Source organism: Vulpes vulpes, chromosome 12 (genome assembly GCF_048418805.1).
Source record: "Vulpes vulpes isolate BD-2025 chromosome 12, VulVul3, whole genome shotgun sequence".
Classification (NCBI taxonomy): Eukaryota; Metazoa; Chordata; class Mammalia; order Carnivora; family Canidae; genus Vulpes; species Vulpes vulpes.
The window spans coordinates 84,611,220-84,625,542 of record NC_132791.1 but is presented as its reverse complement, the minus strand read 5'-3'; the positions used below and the strand labels follow the sequence as shown (position 1 = coordinate 84,625,542).

Sequence of the window (14,323 nt, the reverse complement as noted above, 5' to 3'; positions counted from 1 at the left end):
GTTGGCCAATTTTAATTTGTGTTGTTTTCCTTTTTAAACTGTTCTTTTAAAAATCCCTTTATTTTTATTTTGTATTAGTTTCAGGTGTAGAATTTAGTGATTCATCATTTATGTACAACACCCAGTACTCATCTCAATAAGCAATTAAGTCTCCTTAATGCCATTACCCATTTAACCCCTCTCCCTGGCCACCTCCCCTTCTGCAACCCTGTTTGTTCTCTATAAAGAGTCTGTGTTATGTTTGCCTCTTTCTCTTTTTTCCTTACCCCCTATGTTCATCTATTTTGTTTCTTAAATTCCACGAGTAAAATCATATGGTATTTGTTTCTCAGACTTATTTCACTTAGTATAATACCCTGTAGCTCCACCATATTGTTGAAATGGCAAGATTGCATTCTTTTTGATGGCTGAGTAATATTCCATTGTGTATCAATACCACATCTTCTTCATCCATTCATCAGTTGATAGACATTTGGGCTCTTTCCATAATTTGGCTATTGTTGATAGTGCTGCTATAAATATTAGGTGCATGGGCCCCTTTGAATCAATATCTTTATATCCTTTGGGTAAATACCTAATACTGCAATTGCTGGATCTGAGGGTAGTTCTATTTTTAACTTTCTGAGGAACCTCCATACTGTTTTCCACAGTGGCTGCAACAGTTTGCATCCCCACCAACAATGTAAGAGGGTTCCTGTGTCTTCACATTCTTGCCAACATCTGTTGTTTCCTGTGTTAATTTTAGCCATTCTGACAGATGTGAGGTGGTATCTCACTGTAGTTTCCATTTGTATTTCCCTGAGGATTAGTCATATTGAACGTCTTTTCATGTGTCTGTTGGCCATTTGTAGGTCTTCTTTGGGAAAATGCCTGTCATGTCTTATGCCATTTTAAAAAAGTGGATTATTTGTTTTTTTGGATGTTGAGTTTTCCATGTTCTTTATATATTTTGGTTACTGACCCTTTATCAGATATGTCATTTGCAAATTTCTCCATTCCGGAAGTTGCTTTTTAGTTTTGTAGATTGTTTCCTTTGCTGTGCAGAAGCTTTTTATCTTGATGAAGTCCCAATAGTTCTTTTTGCTTTTGTTACCTTTGCCTCAGGAGGCATATCTAGTAAGAAGTTGCTATGGCCAATGTCAAAGAGGTTACTGACTGTGTTGTCCTCTAGGATTTTGATGGTCTATTGTCTCACATTTAGGTCTTTCATTCATTTTGAGTTTATTCTTGTGTATGGTGTAAGAAAGTGGCCCAGTATCATTCTTTTGCATGTGGCTGTCCAGTTTCCACAACACCACGTGTTGAAGAGACTGTTCCCCCCCCCCCCATTGGATATTCTTTCCTGCTTTGTTGAAGATTAGTCGACCATAGAGTTGAGGGTCCATTTCTGAGTTTTCTATTCTGTTCCATTGATCTATGTGTCTGTTTTTGTGCCAGTACTACACTGTCTTGATGACTACACTTTGTAATATAACTTGAAGTCTGGAATTGTGATCCCTCCAGATTTTTCTTTTTCAAGATTGCTTTAGCTATTCAGGATCTTTTGTGGTTCCATACAAATTTTAGGATTGCTTGTTCTAGCTCTGTGAAAAAATCTGGTGGTATTTTCATAGGGATTGTATTAAATGTGTAGATTGGTTTGAGTAATATGGACATTTTAGTAATATTTGTTCTTCCAATCCATGAACATAGAGTACTTTTCCATTTATTTGTATCATCTTCAATTTATTTCATCAATGTTTTATGGTTTTCAGAGTATAGATCTTTTACTTTGGTTAGGTTTATTCTTAGGTATTTTATGGGTTTTGGTGCAATTGTAAATGGGATCGATTCCTTGGTTAGGTTTATTCTTAGGTATTTTATGGGTTTTGGTGCAATTGTAAATGGGATCGATTCCTTGGTTAGGTTTATTCTTAGGTATTTTATGGGTTTTGGTGCAATTGTAAATGGGATCGATTCCTTGATTTCTCTTCCTGCTGCCTCATTATTGGTGCATAGAAATGCAACTGATTCCTGTACACTGATTTTTGTATCCTGTGACTTTACTGAATGTGTGTATCACTTTTAGCAATTTTTTGGTGGAGTTTTTTTTGGCGGGGGGTTCTACATGGAGTAGTAGTATGTTGTCTGCAAATAGTGAAAGCCTGACTTCTTCCTTTCTTATTTGGATGCCTTTTATTTCTTTTCGTTGTCTGATTGCTATAGCTAAGTCTTGCAGTACTATGTTAAATAACAGTGGTAAGAGTGGACATCCCTGTCTTGTTCCTGACCATAGAGGAAAAGCTCTCAGTTCTTCCCCACTGAGGATGATATTAGCTGTGACTTTCTTATATTTGGCCTTTATGATGTTCAGGTATGTTCTCTCTATCTCTATTCTTTTTTTTTTTTTTTTTTTTTTTTTTACCAAGAATGGATGATGTATTTGTCAAATGTTTTTTCTGCATCTATGGAGAGGATCACATGGTTCTTATACTTTCTTTTATTAATGTGGTGTGTCATGTTGATTGATTTGCAAATATTGAACCGCTCTTAGAACCCAGGAGTAAATCCCACTTGATCATGGTGACTGATTCTTATAATATTCTGTTGAGAATTCTTGCATTCATGTTCATCAGGGACATTGGCCTATAGTTCTCTTTTTAGTAGCATCTGTCTCTGATTTTTGTATCAGGGTAACTCTAGATGTATAGAAGAAACCTGGAAGTTTCCTTCCTTTTCTATTTTTTGGAATAGTTTGAGAAGAATATGTATTAGCTCTTTTTAAAATGTTTAATACAATTCCCCTGCAAATCCATCTGGCCCTGGACTTTTGTTGGGAGATTTTTGATTACTGATTCAATTTCTTTGTTAGTTACCAATCTGTTCAAATTTTTCTATGTCTTCTGTTTCAGTTTTGGCACTTTATATGTTTCTAGGAATTTTTCCATTTCTTCCAGATTGCCCAATTTGTTGGCATATAGTTTTTCATAATATCCTATTATAATTGTATTTCTGTGATGTTGGTTGTGATTTCTTCTTTCTCATTGATTTCATTTATTTGGATCTTTCTCTTTTCTTTTGGATAAGTCTGGCTATGGGTTTATAAATTTTATTAATTTTTTCAAATAACTAGTTCCCACTTTCATTGATCTGTTCTACTGGATTTTTTTGTTTGTTTGTTTCTAAATCATTTATTTCTGCCCTAACGTTTACCATTTCCCTTCTTCTGCTGGCTCTCAGGTTCATTTGTTGTTCTTTTTCTCAGTCCTTTCGGTGTAAGGTTAGATTGCACATTTGAGATTTTTCTTACTTCTAGAGGTAGGCCTGTATTGCTGTCTACTTCCCTCTTATGACCACCTTTGCTGCATCCCAACGGTTTTGGACTGTTGTTTAATTTTTTTGTTTCCATGTTTTGTTTTGTTTTTTAATTTCTTCTTTAATTTCCTGGTGGACCTATTCCTTCTGTAGTAGATATTCTTTAACCTCCAATTTTTTTCTTGTGGTTGACTTGAAGTTTCATAGTGTCGTTGGAAAATATGCAGGGTATGATCTTAATCTTTTTGTACCTGTTGCAGCCTGATTTGTGACCTCATATGTGATCTAGATAATGTCTCATGTGCAGTTGAAAAGAATGTGTATTCTGCTGCTCTAGGATGGAATATTCTGAATATATCTGTTAAATCCATCTGGTCCAGTGTGTCATTCAAAGCCACTGTTTACTTGTTGATTTTTTGCTTAGATGATCTGCCCATTGATGTAAGTGGGGTGTTAAGGTCCCCTACTATTATTGTATTATTATTATCAGTGAGTTCCTTTTTTGTTTGTTGTTGTTTTTCCATATTTGGGTGCTCCCATGTTGGGGGAATAAATATTTACAATTGTTAGATCTTCTTGTTGGATAGACCCCTTTACTGTGATATAATGCCTTTCTTCAGCTCTTATTACAGCGTTTGGTTTAAAATCTAGTTTGTCTGATATAAGTATGGCTACTCCAGCTTTCTTTCCTTTTTTTTCCTTTTAAGATTTTATTTATTTATTCATAAGAGACACCCAGAGAGAGGCAGAGACACAGGCAGAGGGAGAAACAGTGGGGAGCCTGATGCGGGAATTGATCCCAGGACCCCGGCATCATGACCTGAGCCGAAGGCAGATGTTCAACCACTGAGCCACCCAAGCATCCCTCCCCTTTCTTTTGATGTCCATTTACATGGTAAATGTTTCACCATCCCCTCACTTTCAATCTGCAGGTGACTTTAGGTCTAAAATGAGTCTCTTGTATGCAGCAAGATGTGTCATTTTTTTTTTAAGATTTCTTTATTTATTCATGAGACACACACAGAGGCAAAGACATAGGCAGAGGGAGAAACAGGCTCCTCGCAGGGAGCCTGATGGCGGGACTCAATCCCCAATCCCAGGATCATGACCTGGGCTGAAGGCAGGCACCCAACCCTGAGCTACCCAGGCATCCCAAGATGTGTCATTCTTTAAAAAATCCATTCTAACACCTTATGTCTTGATGGGAGCGTTTAGTCCATTTATATTCAGAGAAATTATTGATAGATATGAATTTCATGCCATTTTATTACTGTTTTGTCATTGTTTCTGGAGATTTTTCTCTGTTCCTTTCTAGTCTTTGCTGCTTTCTGTCTTTCTTTCCCACTCAGAGAGTCTCCTTTAATATTTCTTGTAGGCTCCCCACAGCGAGCCTGCTTTTCTACCTCTATGTCTCTGCCTCTCTGTGTCTCTCATGAATAAATAAATAAAATCTTTTTTTTTTTTTAAATAAATAAAATCTTAAAAAAAATTTTCCTGCAGTTTTGGTTTAGTGGTCCCAAACGCCTTTAGTTTTTCTCTGTCTGGGAAACTCTTTATATCTCCTTCAATACTGAATGACAGTTTTGCTGGATAGAGTATTCTTGGCTGCAGATTTCTCCCATCCACCATGTTGACTATATCATGCCACTCTCTTCTAGCCTGTCAGGTTTCCAGGACAGATCTGCTGCTAACCTTATTTGTCTTCCTTTGTAAGTTAGGGACTTCTTTGGTCTTGCTGCTTTTAGGATTTTCCCTTTACCTCTAAATTTTTGCAAATTTATCTACATTATGTCTTGGTGTTGACCTGCTTTTATTGATTTTGATGGACGTTCTCTGTGCCTTCTGGTTTTGGATGTTTGTTTCTTTCCCTGGGTTAGGGAAGTACTCAGCTAGAATTTCCTCACATAAACCTTCTGCCCTCTTTTATCTCTTCTTCTTCTGAGACTCCTATGATACAAATGTTATCATGTTTCATGGGGTCACTGTGTTCCCTACATCTACATTCATGACACAAGATGTTTCTTTCCCTCTTTTGCTCAGTTCCATTATCTTTCATATTGTATTTTCTTTATCACCTATTCGTTCCTCTGCCTCTTCCATCTTTGCGATCATGGCATCCAATTGATTTTGAATCTCAGCTATTGCATTTTTCATTTTGGCCTGATTGGTTTTAAGCTCTTTTATCTCTGTGGTAAGGGTTATCTCTGATGTCTTCTGTGCTTTTCTCAAGCCCAGCTAGTATTCTTATGACTGTTGCTTTCACTTCTGCATCAGAAAACAAACAAATTCTGGATCAGACATGTTAATTACATCTGTTTCGATTGGATCCCTCGCTATGACCTTTGTTTTCTTTTAGGATGAATTCCTGTCTTGGCATTTTGTCTAGATCTCAGTCTTCTCTGCGTTAGGAAAGCCTGTTATGTCTCCCGCTCCTGAGTGTAATGACTTTTTGAAGAAGAGGTCACAAGCGCCCAGGGTCTGGGGCTTCGGGAAGTGTCTCCGGCGATGCTCCGCGCTCTGCTGCTGCGCTGAGGCTGCTCTAGCCCTCGGGTCAGCCCTCGGCAGTCTGTCCTCGCCTGCAGCGAGGAGCCTTTGGACCTTAGCCAGAGTGAGGCGCGGCGTAACTCCGTGTGCTCGGTGCGCTCCGGTCTGCTTACTGAGAGGCCTGATGTCGCCACTCGAGCTGAGGCTTTGCAGAACCTTCTGGTCCGTAGATGTGGTGCGATGGGTGCTCGTCCTGGTCTTCCCGGGGAGGGGGGTGGTTCTCAGGCACACGTCCCGAGGACGACGGCAGCAGCAGGGCGTGCTCTATCCTGAAGTCACTGGTTCGGGGGTGGGGGTGGGGGTGGGGGGCGGGGGAGGGGGAGACGGGGCGGAGCGGCACCAGCCAGCTCTTTGGTCCCTGTGGACGGGAGCTCATGCTCGCTGCGCTCAGGGAAGCCCTCCCAGAGGAGGAGGAACTTCTCGTGCATCCGAGGGGCTTTGTCAGACCAGGTTTCACACTGTGGGGCTGCTTGCGTCTCCGGAGCAGCGCGGGGCCTCGGGGCTCCACCCCAGCCAGGCTGGCTGAGCTTCACGACCCGCTCTCGGCACCTGGGGTGGCGGGGCCCCGTGGGGCACTTCCGCGGGAGGGCGTCGCCTCACCGGGATTAACGCGGGGCCCACCCCGCTGGGCGGCCTCGCGGGGGCGCAGGAGCACGGGCTTGGGAGTCAGCAGCCAGGGGTCCCTGTGCCTAGGCCGGGGGGGGGGCAGCGCGGCTCCCCAGGGGTGCTCCCAGAAGAGCGGCGTCTCCCGGGGCGTCTCCCGCGATCCTCGGGTCGTGCCGTCCGCCTCCGCCTGCGGCCCGGGGCTCCCGGCCAGCCCGCCCCGAGCTGAGCTCCAGGCCCCGGCCCCCCGGCGCAGTCAGCGGCAGCCGTGCCCTGCGCCCCCCAGCGCCCCCCAGCGCCCCCCTCCGCGTCTCCCCGCCTCCTACCTTCCGTGACGCGGCCCTGCCCCCCCTCTGGTTGCAGTCGGTGCCGGGGGTCCTCAGGTGGGCTCCCGGGACTCCGCACGACCGGGCCCATCCAGCGGTTGGAGGGCTGACGCCAGCCTACGGGCTGCCGCCTCCCCCACGGTAGCTCCGCCCCCCACGTCCCTGCGCTTTACATTTCTTTTTCCAGTTGCCCTGTTTTGGGTTCAACGTTTCCGGTCCAGGGACGCCGGGTGGCGCGGCCGATTAGGCGCCGACCCTTGGTTTCAGCTCGGGTCGTGACCTCAGGGCGGGGACACAGAGCCCCGGGCTGGGCTCTGCGCGCAGCGCCTCGGCCCGGGCCTCCCTGTCCCTCTCCCTGTCCCTCTGCCCCTCCTGCTGTGTTCACTCTCGCCAAAATAACTAAATAAATCTTAAAGCTTCATTTCATAAGCTTTAAGAGCTTTGAACCCCTCTTGCTTATATCCAAACATTTGGATGTGTATCACATTTTAATAAAATAATCCTACCATTGTCAGCATCTTCAGAAAAAAAAAATCCTATCAACTTTTTTTTTTGTTTGTTTTGTTTTTTTTCAATCTGGCAACAGCCAGTTTTTTTTTTTCTTTTTGTTTTTTTTCAATCTGGCAACAGCCAGTAACTTTTTTTTTTTTAAAGATATCTCTCCAAGGAGATAAACTTTCTTTTTTTATTTATTTATTCATAGAGACACATAGAGAGAGAGAGAGAGAGAGGCAGAGGAACAGGCAGAGGGAGAAGCAGGCTCCACGCAGGGAGCCCGATGTGGGACTCGATCCAGGGTCCCCAGGATCACACCCCAGACTGCAGGCGGCGCTAAACCGCTGCGCCACCAGGACTGCCCCCCCCCCCTTTTTTTAAATTTTATTTATCTATCTATCAACTCTTTTGTTGGCAGCCTTATTTCTAAAGCTAATCATTACCAGTACCGGCCTTAATAAGATGTGCTTGAATTTCCTAGGATTCATTTCCTATTTTGAGGAAAGCCATCGAATATATTCATGTGTTTATGCCTCTAATGAAGCAGATCTGAAAAGAATCAATTGTGAAAACATAACTATCAAATTGGCTATAACTCACACATTCAAATGATCCTCGAATTTTCACTTTTTTCTCAGTATCTTTTTATTTCCTGAAACTGTGGCTTTCCTTTTGACCTTCCTGCTTATATAAATAAGAGTTAATTCCCACACTCATTCTTTAGTTCTGGTTAGGTTTGCTTTGGCTGCAGACCTCAGCTATGTAACCCCTAACTAGTTATGGACGCGTACAAATAGGTCTACAAATTCTTAGACATTCCTCTTTTCAAAGGGAAGAGCCATAATTTCCTTCTCCCAGTGGGGCTGTTTTAGTGCCTCACTTTAATGACTAGAATGATGGAAGGGACAGTGTGTGACTTCCAAGTCTAAGTCATAAAAGGCAATTGGGGCTCCTCTTTGCCCTCCAGGACCACTCACCAGGAAGCCACCATGTTATGAGAACACTCAAGCAGCACGAAGGGGTCTCCGTGGCGAGGAAGCGCCAGCTTGCTGGCTGTGTAGGTCACCCTCAAAGTGGGTCCTTCAGTCCCAACCAAGCTTTCAGGTGACTGCAGCTCTATGTCTTGACCACCACTTCTGAGCAATTGCAGCCAGAACTACCAAGAACTGCCCACTCCTGAATTCTGGATCCACAGAAATGGCATGAGATGGTTATGGTTGTTTTAAGCTGCTGAGTTTAAGCGTACTTCATTTTGCAGCAACAGATAACTACTACTCTAGCTCTCTCACAAATATATGCCTCTACATATAAAAGGAGAAGGGGGAAAATGTGGGAAATTGGCATTATCATGAAGATATATGGTCTTGAGTGAGGGTTGCCTGGGTTGCTCAGTGGTTGAGCATCTGCCTTTGGCTGAGGGTGTGATTCCAGGATGTTGCGATCGAGTCCCGCATCGGGCTCCCTGCAAGGAGCCTGCTTCTCCCTCTGCCTATGCCTCTGCATCTCTATGTCTCTCATGACTAAGTAAATAAAATCTTTAAAAAAAAAAAAAAAAAAAAAAAGACAGTCTTGAATGCAAGTGATCCTGAGGCTAGATCTTACAGCCTCATTCTTGGTGAAATGCTCCTTTCCTGGCAGTTGCCCTGGCTAGTATTTTAACTCTGGTATTTTCAAGTAGCTTGGCTTCTTTGTGGTTGACCAGATTATCCTGTACCTGGTGAACAGTACAAGGTAACTAATGAATTACATGAAGGGGTAGCTTCTGGCTTGGATTTTTAGTCAAAGAAAAATACATAGATTCTCCTGTGGCATCCCCAAAAGCCCATGCTAGACTCAGCAAAGACGAACTATAACCAAGAAATGTAAGGACATCTGTATGTGGTTTGGTTCAGGCAGCTATTGAGGAGACTGAAGGCCCAAAATAATGGTTTGAGGTTGTTAAAAAACACCCATGTGTTCCAGTTTTAAAACCTAAGTAGTTATGGGTGTTTTAGGTATTGTGAAAGGGTTGAATTGGTTTCTACTGCTCTAAAACCAAACTGGATCGTTTCGTTTTCCCTCTTCAAGCTGATTTTCTTCCAGAGACTCCAATTTGAAAACTTAGCTTTTTCTTTGTAGAACATTCATTGTTCTAGTAGCTGTGAGTAAGGTCCCATAAGGATTCAAGAGTACCTTTCTTGGGCACAATCTGGCTCAGAGAAAACCTACAGTAAGCTCCAAGATGGTGGTTGCTGCCAACTGGGCTCACATAATGGGTACTGGGACACCCAAAGCATCTTCTGGAGCTGCAGTCGTCTAAGAACCGTGTGCAATGACAGGGGCACCCAGTGAGCCTCACAGATGGGAAAAAAATCACTTGTTCTTCCAAGCAGGCACAGAGGTGAGTGTGTGTTCCAGAACATCTGAAAGATAAAGACTAATGTTTTCTTCAACTTAAGTTAATTCACTGTATCTGGTGGGGGGGGGGCGGGGGGAGGGGAGAACTGTTAAGTGGCTCTCGAACCTACAATTATATTTTCCCTTATCTCAGGCGATTAGAAACAGATGACAAGCAGGTAGCATCCTTTTCTGTTTTAGGCTCTTTTTGTTCCAGAAAAGCAAGAACACTTATTCAATTACATCCTCTTTCAGGACTCCTTAATGACATGATCAGAAAGCTTTACTTTTTAGAAATAAAGAATGTAATCAGGTCATTAGTTGTCTTTTTTATTCTTCCCCAAACTGTTCAAAAACTTCAATATTGCAATTTTCAAAATAAGTATCGATGAGAGCAGGATAAGTGAAAGTATTATTTTCCTCTTAACTCGAAAGGTATTTTTATGAAATCCTTCTTCCAGTAAGTTGGTGCTCTAGAAACACAAGGCTAAATTTTTGTTATGATAAAATGTGTGTCCAAATAACTGTAAACAAATGTGAGGCCACTAGTAATACTGTACTTTGGCAATAAGCTGTTAAACACATGCCTGTATGTGACTATCCGATATGCTAACACCAGTTTCCTCTCCCTGGGTCATGCTGACAAAGTCGATGACCAACTACCACTGATCTCATGCTAGTGCAAGGAATGATGATTTGCTCAGTTTGTCCTGATTCTATTTGTACCCATCATTTATTTAAATATTAAATGGCTGTTTTCCTCCCTCAGTCCTATGCTATGGAATTCAAATAACTTCGGATTTTCCCTGCTCTCTACTTTTGCCTGGAAGTCTACATAAGATACTCTTCTGTCCAGAGTAGGCTACGTGGGTCTAATTCTTGACGTCTTCAGGAAGGCTACTACAGGGGCACCGGGGTGGCTCAGGTGGTTAGGCATCTGCCTTCAGCTCGGGTCATGATCTCAGGGTCCTGGGATTGAGCCCTGCGTAGGGCTCCCTGCTCAGCAGGAGTCTGCTTCCCTCTCTGCCTCTGCTCCTCCCCCTCATTTGTGTGCAGGCATATTTTCTTTCCCTCAAATAAAAAATATATATATATATATATATATATACACACACACATATATATATATATGTTTTTTTTTTTTAAGGCTGGTTACCATGAACAACTTCAATTTTTCTGAAAATGCTGTGTGCTACCATTTTAAGATAAACCTCTCCCACTGTGTGTCGGGTGGCAGGACACCACTCTGTGCTCTGTGAACATGGAAGACACACCTTGTCCTGTCTGCTGTGGATGTCGCATTGATTGGTTTGGAAAGTGCGAGATCCAGGCCAGCCCTTCTGCACTCTGAAGGCCTTCTGTCCTTCCTTCAGAGGCCTGTTCTCACCCGACACGACACGGAGGGGAGACTGATGCAAGCCTGCCACCCTCTCGCTCCCCCACCTCTCTCTCTTGGTTTTCCAGCAGCAAACACGTAATAACAGCAGCACCCATGGCACCCACTGCTGTGATAAATATCAAATGTTGGGAACGGTGCCTAGAACACAGTAAACTCCCAATGAATATTGGCTTATTCAGATTGGATAATTTTGGTTCAGGCTACGAGGACCCACATGTACGTATGAACATGGGAGATTAGATCTGCAGCTAGTGGCAGAGTTATTAAAGACAAACAACTGATGTTTTAAAATCCGAAGTAGACAGTCTGTATTCTAACACACGCGCGCGCACACACACACACACACATAATCTGTACCAATTAAATACAATAAAGTTGAAAGGGCATATAAATTACAGTTTTTCTTTTTTTAAAACAGACAATAGTAAAACACTACAGTCGGCTCACTATACACAAAATCATGAACAGCAGCTTTTCATTAAAGTCTCCCAAAATCTTACTCCTTTACTGATGCTAAGAACTTCAAGAAAAAGGTACAGCAGGCTGTACACATTCTCTCTCTCCCACAATGTATTTATTGCTGTACATCCACACCAACTTTACAGGCATCTACAGAATAGGTGCATAAAGTACTTTTGTAAAAATGTCCACACACATAATCCCTTGATGTCCCCGTAAGCAGGAGGACTTTGCAAACGAAGATGTGGACAGCAGTGTCCTCTGTACTCAAATCATCTGCTGCGGTCATGGTGAAGCGGGCACCTGTGAACTTTGTAGCTCATCCCATCTCCCCAGCGTTTTCCAGAATTTAAAGTAAAAGAACGACAGCAAAACCACACAATGAAACCTAACAATCCAAAACGAAAAACCACAAAAAGACAAAAAAAAAAAAAAAAAAAAAAAAAAAACCCAACACCCCCTCCCCTCCCCAAACCCAACTCCAGACGCGTCCTCCGGTTTGCTTAACAGTAAGTAATACTGCTCTCTGCGTCCCACCTGCCTGGCCAGGCCAAACCAAGGGATAAGGAAGGCTGGAGTTAGAGCCCCAGGCATTGTCGAGAGTTACAATACAATGTCACGTCAGCAGGCGGTGGGCCAGGTGGAAGACCAGGGAATAGAGCTGTGAGCTTTTTCAGTGTGCTTATGAGACAGGATAGAGAACGGCTACACGTGGCCTGGTAGCCAGGAGGAGTATGGCACCAAACTTGCAGTCAGGACATATATGTACACATAACAACAAGAGTGGACAGCAAAAACGTTCAGTCTTATGTTAAGTTCTTTGGTTGTAAAGAACAGCGTTCTGTAACCTTTTCTGCAAAGAGGGATCTGCAACCTCATTCTTAGGCAATCTTTTTCATCTGCTCACGTATCAGAGATTACCTAAGTTGCTCTGTAACCAAGTCCAGTACCTTATGATTTTCTACAAACCACTTTTATCTGCATTTTCATGTGCAGTCTTGTCTGTCTCTGAACAGACATACTATAGATATACATTTCATATACATCATATATATTATTTATAAAAAAAAAAGCATTGACTCCAGATTCTACAGTAAGAACTGATTAAAATTAATTGTACAAGAATAAAGTCTGTTTGAATCTGTGGAGGATTCTACACAGTGGGTGTGTGTAGTAGTCAAGTGCAAACAAAAATACTGCCACTGAATTCAATCCAGGGTTTTCGGTTTTCTCTGGCTTTCTGGAAAAAAAAAAAAAAAGCAGAGGCTGCCGATTTACCCGAGTGACAAAGTGCTGCCTCTCCCAGCTTGGGAGGAGAAAGGAGGTGGCCCACGGAGCACATGGCTTCTCCACGCTGCTCTGGGGTCCCGGCTGGGCCGCAGCATGTTGCAAACATGGGGCTGGTGCTTTCACAAGGCAACCGGAGCGAAGATGCCATGGCCTGCGAGAAGCGCTTGCTGCCTTTCACCGAGTGGTCGTGCTGCCCTAGTGGGTTCAAGCAGAGGCCGGTGAGTTCAAGGTCCTGATCCTCCTTCACTCCCGACTCCAACACACACACACACACACACACACACACACACACACACACACGCAGGGGCTCTCCCTGAAGGGACCCATGGGATCCAACGGACTATAGAATCCGGTTCTAGGATTTACACTGTGCGAGAGAGAAACCCAGCCCCAAGGTGAGGCTTCTAGGAAAAGTAACAACAGCAAGACCGAAAGTTAAAGTACAAACTTGTTACTGCAAGTTTCTAAAACCAAATCGTGTTAGAACAAAAATATTAAAACAATATTTTTTAAAGGAAAAAGATTGGGGATCCCTAGGTAGCTCAGACGCTTAGTGCCTGCCTTCAGCCCAGGGCATGATCCTGGAGACCGGGATCAGGTCCCACATCAGGCTCCCTGCATGGAGCCTGCTTCTCCATCTGCCTGTGTCTGTGTCTTTCATGAATAAATAAGTAAAATCTTTAAAAAAAAGAAAAAGAAAAAGAAGATTCATCACAATCCCACATTACCCTGATACCACAAATACTGTTGTTAAATTCCACGTTGAAAGCAGAATCTTTGGCAGGAACATACTATTCTGGAGTGTCTGAAAACAAAAGGTGCGGTTCCTGTTCGTTGGTTCTAAATAATCCAAGCAATGGAACAGAGAGGAGGGACTGTTGCCTCTCCCCCATGTGGCCCTCAGACACCCTGTCACTGCAGCAGAGGGCGCTGGGAAACCCCGAGGCCCCTGCTCCCCCTGCACTGAAGCAGAAGGGCAGGTGATGAGGGTGGTGACTTCTGGTTGAATTTTAAAGAGGCATCCTCCATACCGCTCAGTGGGTCTGCTGCACATTTAGGTTTGAGAGGCACTGTCTGAGGGGGGAAGTCCCCAAGGACTTCTCAGAGGGGGGCCTGCGAGCCGAAGCGGACCAGCAGTGCGGATTTTGCCTGGAGTAGTAGAGGATGCCGAAGACTTTGAAACGAATGTTTTGTTTCCAAGAACAATAAGGAGTGACTTTATTCTTTGTCTTATGTTGGGGGGTGGGGGTCTTTTTTTTTTTTTATAATTCTAAGAAATCATCATTTGGGTTTTTGCAGTTTATTGAGGCGTAAGCTGCGTAAGTGACCACACCCTGAAATCTTAAGGGAGTAAAGCTTGTGGGGTGGGGGGAGCCACCAAACCGGAATAATTTCCTCAACAAAGCAGAGACTGAATGGCACTACCATCGATCGATTGTCTTCCTAGATTACCTTTCTAGTTCTGTCCGAGCCTGGTTTTGCTGCGTTCTGGTACCCTGTCCCCCTCCCACTGCTGCCATCGGGGTGTGGGACTCTA

The 14,323-nt window shown here is 43.5% G+C and overlaps 2 protein-coding genes across 6 annotated transcripts in view; both read right to left on the bottom strand.

Moving 5' to 3' along the window:
- NUP153 (nucleoporin 153) overlaps window positions 1-6,920 on the bottom strand; it is a 98,677-nt gene extending 91,757 nt beyond the window's left edge. Inside the window, exon 1 of the mRNA XM_072729068.1 lies at window positions 6,768-6,920. The gene's annotated coding sequence lies outside the window, so the exon portion shown is untranslated. The remainder of the gene's footprint in view (window positions 1-6,767) is intronic.
- Window positions 6,921-11,320: 4,400 nt separating this feature from the next.
- KIF13A (kinesin family member 13A) overlaps window positions 11,321-14,323 on the bottom strand; it is a 208,387-nt gene continuing 205,384 nt past the window's right edge. For 2 of the 5 annotated variants that reach the window (XM_072729062.1, XM_072729063.1), the window contains one exon: window positions 11,321-12,981. In XM_072729062.1, the coding sequence (XP_072585163.1) occupies window positions 12,961-12,981 (21 nt within the window). In that variant the 3' untranslated portion in view covers window positions 11,321-12,960. The remainder of the gene's footprint in view (window positions 12,982-14,323) is intronic. The other 3 variants (XM_072729060.1, XM_072729064.1, XM_072729061.1) reach the window with 2 other exon arrangements.